Source organism: Medicago sativa, chromosome 3, assembly GCF_051527215.1.
Source record: "Medicago sativa cultivar Bolivia chromosome 3, Bolivia_mono, whole genome shotgun sequence".
Lineage (NCBI taxonomy): Eukaryota > Viridiplantae > Streptophyta > Magnoliopsida > Fabales > Fabaceae > Medicago > Medicago sativa.
This window is the reverse complement of record NC_140751.1, coordinates 69,681,249-69,694,495: the sequence shown is the minus strand read 5'-3', so window position 1 is coordinate 69,694,495 and position 13,247 is coordinate 69,681,249. Positions and strand designations below refer to the sequence as shown.

Sequence of the window (13,247 nt, the reverse complement as noted above, 5' to 3'; positions counted from 1 at the left end):
AACCAAAATAACGAATACCTCGACCTAGAAATCAAATTTTGAATTGCTTTTTAAAGAGACTCATGTTAAAGCCAGGTATAAAGTTTGTCTTGTACACCAAACTCGATTCTCTGTAATCAATAAAAACATTTAATCACACGGACAATTTGGACCGTCCAATCTTGATCATACAATTTAAAAAATAGACAAATTTGATTTTTATTTTATAATTTAAAAAACATTGAGATCGAATCTAGACGGTTTGATCAAGATCAAACATTTCTCAATATCCAATTGCGTGAGTGTTGGGTTCTTGCTGACCGCACTCACCTAAATTTTCTTTATAAAAAAAATGATTGATTTTATTTTTTCCAACTCACTGAAATGATTCCATGAGTATTTTTTTATTATTTACTCATGATTATATCATTATTGAGAAAAATGAAATAAGTATATAAGATGAAGAAGCATTCCGTGCAGGGTAAAACAATTCCATTTTCTTCTTCTCATTAACTTGATGCATTCTTTTTCTTCTTTAAATCTTCCAATTCTCTTTGAATGTTGCGTATTTTTCTTCCTTTCATGTTCTTCCACGTTGTTAGCTTCACAACCATCTCCTTCCTTTTTTGGAATCTCCAAGAATGTTTGGTTCTATAGCTGCCTAGGCCTAGACCTATAAATAAATTAAGTTTCATAGGATTTTCATGTGTTGTGTTTCTTCAAATAATTTATTTTGATGAAAAAAAGACACAACACAATGAAAAAGAATGTTTTTGAGAAGAACAAGAATAAGGGAGACCATAAAACAAGCAGACTCAATAGGTTCTTGGTAACTATTAACATCATGGGAAGTTCGGGTCCTTTAAGGTTTGTAGTGAATGAGAAAGAGCTTGTTTCTGGGGTCATTGATATTGCTCTTAAATCTTATGCAAGAGAAGGAAGGCTTCCTGTACTTGGTTTCGATGCTACCAAATTCTTTCTTTACCATCCATATTCAGGATTTGATGGTATGATTTCTAACCCTTTTGGAAATTTGTTGTTTCCTTTCCTTTCGGTGCATTATAAGTAATACTCTTATTGGAAATGACTAAGTTCCGCACGATTTTCAATCTCGATAGTCTGATGATCTTAATTAATGACAAAGATTGTTTAATATCGACCCTTCAAAAAAAAACTTGTTTAATATCGTGTAATTTGAATTGTCTGATCTCAAATTAACGATCAAGATTGTTTACTGCACGAATGTAACGTGTGTTTCTCTTACATATGGTGTGTTTTTTGTCATATCATGTCATTGGAAAATGATTTTTAAGGGAAGGCAAATGTTTTAGTTATATATATATATATAAGTCTCTTTTTTCTTCTCACTTTACTACACTTGCTGCCTATTCTCACCATGTTGTTTCTGAATGATAAATGAAGTTGATCCCTATTGTATGCTTACTATGGACAGTTAAACTTGAGTGATTGGATACTATGTTAAATTTCATGCTTTTTTTTTTTTGAGAAAGTTAAGTTTCATGCTTGAAAACATGAAATATTTTTTTTTTTGAGGGATGAAAACATGAAATATTGTTGTTGCCTCCTTCAAACATGATTTTAGCTAAAAAATAAATAAAAAAAATCGAACATAGGCAAATTTTAAGGAAATTTATACTCATAGGTGATCCACCGTCCATCGCTATTAAAAAAATCATTTGAAATTCTAATAATGACATATGCTAATAGAAGATCATAGGCATCCACGTCTTTAGGGTTAAACAATGACGATGTCAGATCGATTAAAAGAAATGAAGACCGTTATGCATCAATATTAAAAAAAAATTCTTTCTTCTGATTTACGTCGAACCCAATACCAATCAAGTCACTGTCTCAACCATAAGTGGATCATGAACATCTATTTTCGAAAGACATTCTTGATCCTCTTTAAATTTCAAGTGATTTTTAAATACTAATCCACCGTGAACTATTTATATAGATGACACACCACCATGTAAAATCCACCTTCCAAATCAAATTTAACGAAAATCAATTCTACCAAATTTATCCAAAACAAATTTTATCATATACTTCTACTAAAAAATTGTACCAAATGTCATTTTATAATGATACTACATGTTGTACAGTTTGGTTCCATGCAATTTAGTAATAAGCTAAAGGGTTATTTTGTTTGTTGATAGCTCTGAATCCAATGGAACCCATAGGATCTTATGAAGTGAGGAATTTTGTGCTGTGCAAAAAGCAGTTATCAAGAAAAGAATCGCAATCAGAGCTGATTTCTCCAAAGAGAAAGAGTGGCTGGAAAGCATGGTTAAGCAAATCATTTAGTTTCAAAATCTGATCACATATGAAGGTGTTTTAAAATTCCGTTTGTATTCTGAATTGTGCTCAATGTCACACTATGTGATAGTGGCCTTAACATTGAACCATTATTAAGTATACTTGTACTTGAAAAATATTTGGTTGGTCAAATTATTTGGACACTTGATTTAAGTGCACTCATATTTGAGAAAAGGTAAAAGGAGAAAAGGATTAAATATTAATTGATATCCTTGTACTAGTTACTTAAGAATTTTTTATTATGGGCAATGTGTTCCTTTATATCACATGCAAATGTGCTGATATTAGACTTTGAATATTTGACCTTTAATCCATCTAGCTTATGAAATCAAGTTTGGAATATATTGAAAGCATAAAGGGGATGGGATTCTCATCATTGAAGGGTAGCCCTGACTGTTTAAAGAAAGGTAGTGAGTTAAAGAGTTTATTTGTTTTATATGGACCGTAGAATTAATGTGGTAAGATAAGCATAATTTTTTTAGGATTATGTCTCTTCTCATATTAGCTTATTATGATATACTTTTTAAATTCCAAATGTTACTATGCTAGTATCAAATTAGATCTTCTTGTTGGGGAGTTCAGGGAGCGTTGGGAGTAACAATGGGCTAAACGTCCAAGACTCTAAGGGTGCGTTTGATTTGCAATAAATTGGAGGACAGGACAGAACAATCAAACTTGTTCCGTGTTTGATCCACAAATTAACACTAGAATAGCACAAAAATACTCGCGCGGCACAGGACAACTCTTACAAAACTTGTTACCCACTAAAGTGGAGTACAAGTATTTGTACGCTGGACAAGAATTAAAATGACAACACAACCCTCATCAATTTCACTTTTTTTCAACGACATAGGAGAATACCATCCTTTTGGTTAACTGTTTACTTGGTCATATCTTGTCGTTATATCTAGTCGTTGTCGACATTAGTTTGTAATTTTTTTTTATTGCATCTCAAGAAGAAGAAAAAAAAAACTATTTTTCTATTAAAATTTTAATTTAGAATAATTTGGTTGAACAATACGACATATTATAACCCAGATTCAATATATAATTATAATATTTTTGCTATAACACGTTATCAATTTAAGTTTATGTATGCATTTCAATAAATTATTTTTTTAATTCATATTATGATAATAGAATTTTAATAAATAACAAAATAATTTAAAAGTTTTAAAATTTTGAAATACTATTTCTAGAATTAGTTTCGACAAAATCCTATACAATATGAAGGACAATGTTGTAATTTTGTATATTTTTATCTTGTGTTGTGCAGCGACTATCAAACAATGTACAGAACAACAAGTTGTGCTGTGACTCAGCTACTTGTTTTGTCCTGTTATGTTGTCATGTCCTTTAGTGCGAATCAAACGCACCCTAAGAGACTTAGACACCACATCTTCACTCAAAACCTTAAGGCAATGGGTCTCCTCTTATATATATCCAACGTTTCCTCCATTCCTAGTCGATGTGAGACTCCACTCACACTTGAAACCCAACAATCTCCCCCTCAAGTGTGAATCACCCACATCACTAGCCTGATCCATACTAGGATCCCACTCTCGCTCCCAAACCGAGCCTAACCAGGGATCTGATACCAATTGTTGGGGAGTCCGGGGAGCGCCAGGAGCAACATTGGGCTAAACATCCAGGTTCCTAAGATACTTAGACACCACATCTCCACCCAAAATCTTAAGGCAATGGGTTTATGGGTCTCCTCTCTTATATATCCAACGTTTCCTCCATTCCTAATCGATGTGGAACTTAGCCACTCACACTTGAAACCCAACACTTTTATGACGTACTTTACGGTGCACACGGCTACAGAGGATTCGAGTATATGTTATTGTTGTGTTGTGGACTTGTGGGTGAGAGGATAGAACCATCAACTTTTTGTATCAATTAACTTCTTAACTCATCAACCTCAACCACTACGCAACACTTGTATCACCTATTAGTTTATTAGGATATAGAATCATGTAAGGAGTTATTTGACGGTTTTAGGTATTGTGGTTGTATTGGAGTCACGTTGTTATGTTTTTGAGTTGTTAGGTGTATATATGTGTTTAAACGCCCTTATCTTTTGAGTTAGTTATTTATAGTGAGATTCAAACTCATTTAAACGTGTAAATGAGATGATGCTAGGTAAATATGTTGAATAAATCATAATACGTTTCACTTGAAGTTAATTATCCACGTTTGTCCCCAAAAAAAATCAATCATATGACATGATTATTTCATTAAACATGATTAAATGTATCAATAATGTTATTTTGACAACTTTATAGTTGTCCAACACACCGTACATGTATACTTTAGATCATCTACCTTTGTCCTCTAAAATGAATCAACCGAGATGGCATGGTTATTTCATTAGATAAAATGTACACATATAAATGTACAAAATGTATATCTAGATTTGTAGACTTAGTTGGTTATTATTATTGGAGTTAGAGGTAGTACCACGTTAACATTTCTACATGTATACTTTTGAACAGAACTAGTACCAATGAGAAAGAAAAAAAAATAAGAAGCAAAGGGGGTGGTTTATGGTTATAGAGGGAGGAGGTTAACATTGTACTTCAGTTATTAGTATAGACAAAAAAAAACTATTATTTAGGTCAATGGAATAACTATATATATAGTTGACAGATCAATACATGAACCACATACATCAATATTCAATTCATTTAATAAATATATTTTTTTTTACTTATGACTTGTTGTAAAGAAGAAGAAAAAAAAAACTTAATTGAACAATTGGTCCCCTAACTAATTTTTTAGTTTCATTTTGGTCTCATGACTCCTAAAACATCTATATTGATTCCTTAACTTCATCTTCGTTAGTCAAAATCATCTATTCCGTCAGTTTTATAAAAAAAAAAAACGGTAATTGTGTACAATTGGAGGGTGATGTGGGTATTAATGGCAGTGCCATGCATGGACAATCTTACGTGGCCAATATAAAAGGAATAGAAATTTTTACAAAACCCAAAATTAGGGTTCTTTCTCCTTCTTCTTCCTTCCTTCTCCCTTCATCTTCCTTCTCCCTCCATCGAAACTGGTTCTTCATCCTTCATCTTCCTTGGTTGATATTTTGTGCCACTTGAAGAAGTTGCATTTGGTACCTTTTGAAGCAAGAGCCACCTGCTGAACTGAACCACCTTGTGTTAGTTGACTTGGAGGAGGTTGGGTCTGACTTTGAGGTGGTTGTGGCATTGTTGCATTTTGACATTGTGGAGGTTGTTGCAGTATGACTTTGAACACGGTGGGTCTGACTTGATGAACCATTAGTAGGGTTAGATGCAATGTTTTAAAACCCAAACCGACCCGGCCGGTCGGACCGGTTGGACCGAAAACCGGATGATGCAACAGTTCGGGCAGGCTACTGGACCGGATATGCAATTAGCCCGCTGAAACCCGGAGTGACCGGTCGGGTCAGTGGGCGGACCGCTGAACCAGTTTAGTCCACCCGACCCGTTTTTCCTTTTTTTTTTGTTGACTTGTTTGAGTTTCTGTTTTTTGTTGACTATGTTTAGAACTTACTTGGGTTTGTAAGTCTATTATTTTTTTGTTGACTATGTTCAGAACTTACTTGGGTTTGTAAGTCTATTATATTTTGATTTCCAACAATGTTTAGAACATACTATGTTTTAAAGATGAAATCTGAAGTACAACTTATTTGTGAGGTTTTTTATGCAGTACTATTGTTTAATGTATGAGCTAATTTGAATTTGGATTGGAATTAGCTTGAATTGTGATGCAGTTAAGAAATTAACTTGCAAACTTGCAATTGTGAATATAATTTTTTTAATGTACGGACTTTAAATAAATAGAAAAAAATGACACGATTTTTTTATCAAAATTTCATTCATAATGTAATTTTTGGTCATAAATATTTTTATATAGACCGGGTCAATAGTCATGCGGTCCAACTAGTGACTCACTGGTTCGACCAGTGACCCAGTACCTTGACCGGGTAAATCACCGGTTCGGGTTTTAAAACATTGGTTAGAAGATCCTTCAGCTGGAGAAGGTGGTGGAGGTGATGGAAGCTTCCAAGTTGATTTATTATGCCCACTTTTATTGCATATGCAAAATTTGATAACATACCTAGCCCTCCTTAATTGAGAGTTATTTTTCTTCAATTCCCCCTCCCTCTATGTTCCTTTTCTTCTTTTGTATACCTAGTTGCCTTCTTATTGGTGGTGGTCGAAGCTCACCATACTCGGTTCTTTCCCATAAACATTATCCATTTGCAAGATAGATCACACTGTTTTAACAAGTTGCTTACTGCTCCTTCTTGAAATAGTATATGGTACATAATCATATATTTCCAAGTCCTAGTTCCTCATGCAGGAAAGGACATGGCAAACCTGTCTATAGCCATTCCTAATCACACCCCCTTTTCAGCATATTAGCAAAGAATTTGTCACTAGACATGTGTCTGACTTTAGAGTCATACTCACGCCCACGCCTATATAAATCAACATTACAAAATTACATTTAATCCTTAAGTACAATATTCACAAATCATATATAAGATAAAGGTTAAATTACACTTTGGATCCCTTAAGTTATTTGTAGATTTTTCTTTGGTCCCTTAAGTATTTTTTTTGTTTAATTTTGGTCCCTTAAACTGAAACTTTATACAATTGCAGCTTACAATCTGAATCAATTGTCAAACATCAAACCAAACACATCCCAATACTTTTGGGAAATCAATAGCGGAAGCGACAAGGATCAAAACAAGCTTTAGATATCATGTTATCAAAACAGGGTTTTAGAAAGAATAACAAAAGAGACGGCTAGGGTTTTATATGATAACAATAACATTATTGATCAAAAGAGTTACATGAGATGATATAATAAAACCTAATGGATTATAAACCTAACGACCTCAATAACATAAGTCCAATAACTTTTATGATCTAACACAGGTAACAGTGATATTGGAAAACAATAAAAAAAACGTATGTAGGTATTAAATCAAATTCTTTGTAGATGGTGAGTGGCACCTATCACAAGAGTTCCCAGTTACTGCTGAAGTGTTAACGAAAAATAATTTGTTAATTGTTGAGTGAGAGTGATATGAAGGTTTAGTTAATCCTAGCAACACTTACATGTAATTGTTAATGAGATGCGTTAACATATTGACATGCAATGTAAACATAGGCTTTTAAGGCACGCAATCAATCTTTTATTTTTTGGAAATAGTGGCTGGAGAAATTTCGTAATTTGCATAACCATTTGGCTTGAAGAAATAATATCATAAGATGAAAGTAAAACTTTTTTTTTTTTGATAAAAAGATGAAAGTAAAACTTAAAATGATTTTTTTTTTTTTGGTAGATAGACGAAATGGCAAAGCCATTATAAACTCACACACACAAGTGGAGGTACCAGGGTTCGAACCCCGGGCATGGCATCCGGCATAACAATTTCGGCATTTTGCCAGTTGAGCTATGACTTCTGGATAAAACTTAAAATGATTTAAATTGAGGTAAAAACTGCAAATAAGTAATGTGAAGATTTTGTTAGCCGAACAGCAGACTAATTCCTTAATTCGGATAGGACCACAAAAGAATTTGTTATTTTTACTATTTTCTCTAAAAATTTATCTATACGAGAGTTTACTTTTCTTCTTCTTCTTCTTTATGTGCCTTAAATTAAATTATACTTTTAATATTTCAAAATTACACTAAATCTATATTAAATGAGAATATCATTTTATTCTAACCTTCATCAGAATTAACAAAATCAATTCAAGCAAAAAATGTACAGAAAGTGCCAACTGCAGGTTAATGTTTTCAAAATATGTCATTTTAGTATTTGTTAATGTTTTAGCAGTATTGATATTTGTTACAAAATAAATTTTCTAAAATTGAAATGAAAATAGTTTTTTTTGTTTTTTTTTTAATGTTATCTAAAATAGAGATAATATATTTGACCTATTGTCGAACACTAAATATGGACACCTCTTCCATTTGGAATTTGAACTTTGGTTTGACACTTTATGAAAGACTAACCATTTTAGTTAGATCTAATCTCTCTTGGTAATTAAATATGATTTAAGACAAAGTTTAAATTATAATAATGACTAATTTTGTAATATTAATATAGATATGAATGTATGCACAAACACACTACATCATGAGAACATTATGTTTACATGAATATCAGTTGTTTGTTATTATTATAAATGGCAGCATGGAGTCATTATAGTAATGTCCAAGCACCCAAATATTTTATGTATATTTAGTTTGTCTCATTCATTCCAGTTATACCAATTGCAAAAAGCTATCTTCCATATTGCACAAATAAATTAATATTTTTAAAAGTAGTATTAATAAAATTATGATTAGCCTCGTGCATCTACTAAAATTCATATCAAAATGGTCGATCATCAATTCACTATTTTTCTAACATAAAAAGGAATATTCAAGGGTAGATGCCAACAAATTTGTCCATGAATGCAAACTAAGAATGACACATCTTTCATGCAATATACTATCAAATACCTTACCTGACCCCACCAGTTCATAACTTCACCAATTGATGCTTGCCTGCTCCATGCAGCATTTCCTCTCAAAAAGAATGCTGCACCAAATGTATATCCCACCAAGAAGGCATTACTTATCTATTACATTGACACATTAAATTTTCTATTTACTTTTTTAGTCCAAAAATATGTCCATCTAATTAAATACATCAACAGAAGATAACATCAAAGTAATGCTTTCTTTATAATTATGAGTTTTAAGAATATATACTAAACTCTACAAGTCATAATGCTTAACCAAAAAGAAAAGTGGAAAGAAGAAAAACAGAATAAAGTTTTTTAATGAACGATGCAAAATTAGGCAGAATAAAGTTTTTGAAATTAAATTAAACTATAAATATTACATATGAGTCTTGAGAAAAATAAAATAAATATAAGAAGAAGCATTCAGTGCAGGCTAAAACACTTCCATTTTCTTGATGCATTCTTATTCTTCTTCTTCAAAACCTCCAATTCTATCTTGAATGTTGCGTATTTCTCTTCATTTCATGTTTTTCCACGTTGCTTCACAACCATCTTCAGCATCTTTTGGAATCTCCAACAATGTTTGGTACTATTGCTACCTTGGCCTAGAGACTTGAACAAATTTAGTTTCATAGGATTTTCTTGTGTTTTGTTTCTTCAAATCATTTAGTTTGAAGGAAAAAAGACACAATGAAAAAGATTGTTTTTGAGAAGAATAAGAATAGGGGAGACCAGAAAACAGTGAGAAACAATAGGTTCTTGGTAACTATTAACATCATGGGAAGTTCGGGTCCTATAAGGTTTGTGGTGAATGACAAAGAGCTTGTTTCTGGGGTTATTGATACTGTTCTTAAATCTTATGCAAGAGAAGGAAGGCTTCCTGTTCTTGGTTTCAATGCTGCTGATTTCCTTCTTTATTATCCAAATGCTGGATTTGATGGTATGGTTTCTTACCCTTTTGGAAATATGTTGTTTCCTTTTCTTTTTGGTGCATCATAAGTAGCACTCTTTTTTTAAATTGGATTTGTTGTGGTAATTGCACCGTAGTTTTCAATCTCGACCATTTGATTTAAATCATTTGATAGAAAGGGTATTGTTAAGGGCAATGGTTAAGGAAGCCAAAAGTAGCATGTTTGCCTTGGTTTCAACAACATTTTGACTTTTAAAAAGTTAAATTTATCACTTTTCACCATTTTCCAACACTATATTTCTATTTTTATCCCCTTATCCAATGCCCCAAGGGCAATGGTTAGCATTCTCCTGATAGAAATTGTAAAAAAAATTGTATAGGCTGAGTCGTCTGATCTCAAATGGTTGAGATTGTTTATTATTGTGTAATGCGTAAGTGGGAATTCAATCCAAAAAAATTTCACCTTGATGATTGTGTTTTTTGTCATGTCCTTTCATTGGGAAATTGTTATTAAGCCAAGACAAATGTTTTAATTATATGTTTATTTATAAGCCTCTTTTTTCTTCTTGTCTAGTTGTCTAGACCAGCAATGTTGTATGGTACGGAGTGTTAGGCGGTTAAGAGCCAACGCGAGAGTTAAGTAAGTGTAGCGAGATGAGAATGTTGTGCTGGATGAGTGGTAAGACTAGACATAATAGGATTAGGAATGACACCATTAGAGAGGGGGTGGGGGGTAGCACTTATAGTAGAAAATAGGCTTTAGATGGTTTGGACATGTAGAGAGAAGACCCGTAGATGCCGTTGTAAGAAGAGTAGATCAAATAGAGGAGAGTCAGGTTAAAAGAGGTGGAGGAAGACCTAGAAAAAAAACTATTAGAGAAACCATTAGAAAGGATTTAGAGGTCAATGAGTTGAATTCAAATATGGTTTATGATAGAACATTATGGCATCATTTGATCTATGTAGCCGACCCCCATTTAGTAGGATAAGGCTTGGTTGTTGTCGTCGTCTAGTTGTCATTTTATGATTATGCTGCACTTGCAGCCTATTTTCACCATGTTAATCCCTTTTTTGTGTTTTCTTGTTTCCCAAATGATAAATGAAGTTGACCCCCATTGTACGTGCACTATGGACAGCTAAACTTTAGTGATTAAATATTGTGTGTCATGTTTCATGGTGGACAACATTAAAATTGTTATACTTATTGGCTCATGCCATACATGATTTTAGTAAAATATGAATGTTTATGCCAAGTTTTATATCAACTTGTTATTAGTGAAAAATTTAAGAATATAGACACATTCTAAGGTATTTTTATTTTGATAGGTGATTTACCATAAATTAGTCCTTAAAACTATTCAAATTTTCAATAGTGAAAAATGTCATCTTCTAGAGGTGGAAGATTGTAATCCTCCTGGTTCCGACAGTCGAGGCAATGACTTAATTGGTATCAATTCGATTAAAACAAAGAAAAACAAATATGCATGCCTCAAAACGAAACTTATATTTTTTTTCTCTGGTGTTTGTCAAACTGACATCAATTAAGTCATTGTCAGAGCCATAAGGATACAAGGATCATGAGCATCTACTTTCGAGGGACGTCGATAATTGATCCATTGTAGACTACTTTTATATATAGATGGCACACCTTAGAATCCGGTTCAAACATAAACTACTTTCGCTTCAAAGTCAAATTTAACCAATTCAACCAATTTTTTTTATTAAAAAAAAAAAATCTGCTAAATTTATTCAAAATAATCTTTATCAGATGCTTATATCCTAACAAAGTGTACCCATTTCATGTCATAAAATAAAGTTTGGCTCCTTATAAATTGTAATCATAAACTAAATGATTATTCTGTTTGGTAAAACTTTTTGGATAGCTCTAAATCCATTGGAACCCATAGGATCTTATGAAGCAAGGAATTTTGTGCTATGCAAAAAGCAGGTGAACCAATCAAACAAAGAGCCACAATCAGAGCTAGTTTCTCCAAAGAGCAAGAGTGGCTGGAAAGCATGGTTAATCAAATCATTTAGTTTGAAAATATCCCATTGATTACATGTGAATTGTGAAAGAAGTTCTAAAATTCCGTTTGTATTCTGAATTGTGCTCAATGTCACACTATCATGGCCTTAGCATTGAAGTGTATATGTTGTTCACTTCTTCATTATTAATACAGATGATATATACTTATACTTACTTTAGAAATTTATATGACATGCAACCATTGTTGTCAAAAAACCCAACTTAAATCTTAAAGTTCAGGATTTTGCGACTTTCTTCACTTTCAACAACTCAAATCCATAGTAGAATCCCAAAATAGGCAAAATCCATCGATTTTGATTGCGATTTTACGATTTCTTATAAACTAAATCATATATGACTATATACCATTTATAACATATATTTAGTATTATTATTATTTTGGTAAAATCCATCCATTTTTATTGCGATTTTACAATTTCTTATATCGATTATACAAAAGTAATTGAGTAAAATCCTTCGATTTTGGTTACGATTTTACAGTTGTCGAATATGCTATTCTCTTTCGACTTGAATCAAAATCCCGATTTTGACAACCTTGCATTCGACGTATTGACTTTGAATTTGACCTTTAATCCATCTAGCTTATGAAAAATTTGGAATAAATTGAAAGCATAAAGGATGATGGGATTCTCATCATTGAAAGGCAGCCTTGACTGTTTAAAGAAAGGTTGTGAGTTAAAGAATTTATTTGTTTTATATGGAATCATCTAAGGAGTTATTTGTTTTAAAGAATTTATTTGACAATAGAACCATAAACCTCCTTATCAATTAACTTTTGAATTCATTCACTTAGCCGATTATGATAGAATCATCTAAGGAGTTATTTGACGATTTTAGGTATTGAAGTTCCACGTTGTCAAGGTTTTCAGGTTGTTTGAAATATATATGTGTTTTGGCACCTTCATCTTTCGAACTAACTTTTAGAATGAGTTTTAAACTCATTTAAACTTTTAAGTGAGAGGATCGATATACATAATATTTTTCGTGTTAGATAAATATGTTGAATAAATCATAATATTTTGCTTTAAGCTGATCATCCATGGTTGTCCCCTAACTGGAATCCACTCAGATGACACGGTGATTTCATTAGACACAATAAAATCTATACATATAAATGCACATGACAAAATATAAATCTAGAGTTGTAAACTTGGTTATATTGGCCACATGAAAATATTTATTAGACGTAGTACCAGTCTACCACATTAATATCTGTACATACATACTTTTGAACTGAACTAGTAAAAATGAAGAAGAAAAAATAAAATAAAAAATAGAAAGGGGATTGTTTAAGGTTAGAGAGAAGGGGCTAAAATTGTAAGAAGAAGAAAAAAACAGATGGGGACTTTTGTAGCAAAAAGGGGGTGTGCAAAGCCGCACCCTCTTCCACTATATAAGGATTAGGTCTACAGGCATTAGTAGGGCCCGTCCTAAGATCGGGATGTGG

At 32.4% G+C, this 13,247-nt stretch overlaps 2 protein-coding genes across 3 annotated transcripts; both read left to right on the top strand.

Moving 5' to 3' along the window:
* The first annotated feature begins 446 nt into the window (after window positions 1-446).
* LOC146939653 (uncharacterized) lies at window positions 447-2,539 on the top strand. The gene is made up of 2 exons (XM_085753218.1): window positions 447-986; window positions 2,160-2,539. The coding sequence occupies exons 1-2, from the start codon at window positions 716-718 to the stop codon at window positions 2,318-2,320; spliced, it is 432 nt and encodes a 143-aa protein (XP_085609344.1). The 5' UTR covers window positions 447-715; the 3' UTR covers window positions 2,321-2,539.
* A 6,546-nt stretch (window positions 2,540-9,085) lies between these two features.
* LOC146939652 (uncharacterized) lies at window positions 9,086-11,951 on the top strand. Of its 2 annotated transcripts, none has more exons than XM_085753217.1 (2): window positions 9,086-9,783; window positions 11,702-11,951. In XM_085753217.1, exons 1-2 carry the CDS (start codon window positions 9,534-9,536, stop codon window positions 11,788-11,790), a joined length of 339 nt encoding a protein of 112 aa, XP_085609343.1. In that variant the 5' UTR covers window positions 9,086-9,533; the 3' UTR covers window positions 11,791-11,951. The 2 variants fall into 2 exon arrangements, with proteins under 2 accessions (XP_085609343.1, XP_085609342.1); XM_085753216.1 differs by having other exon boundaries at window positions 9,116-9,783; window positions 11,637-11,951.
* Window positions 11,952-13,247: the final 1,296 nt, after the last annotated feature.

Coding starts and splice junctions, on each gene's coding strand:
- LOC146939652 (XM_085753216.1), top strand. CDS start 9,534: ATGAAAAAGATTGTTTTTGAGAAGAATAAGAATAGGGGAGACCAGAAA. Junction 9,784..11,636: donor TCCAAATGCTGGATTTGATG/GTATGGTTTCTT, acceptor CTTTTTGGATAG/CTCTAAATCCATTGGAACCC.
- LOC146939653 (XM_085753218.1), top strand. CDS start 716: ATGAAAAAAAGACACAACACAATGAAAAAGAATGTTTTTGAGAAGAAC. Junction 987..2,159: donor TCCATATTCAGGATTTGATG/GTATGATTTCTA, acceptor GTTTGTTGATAG/CTCTGAATCCAATGGAACCC.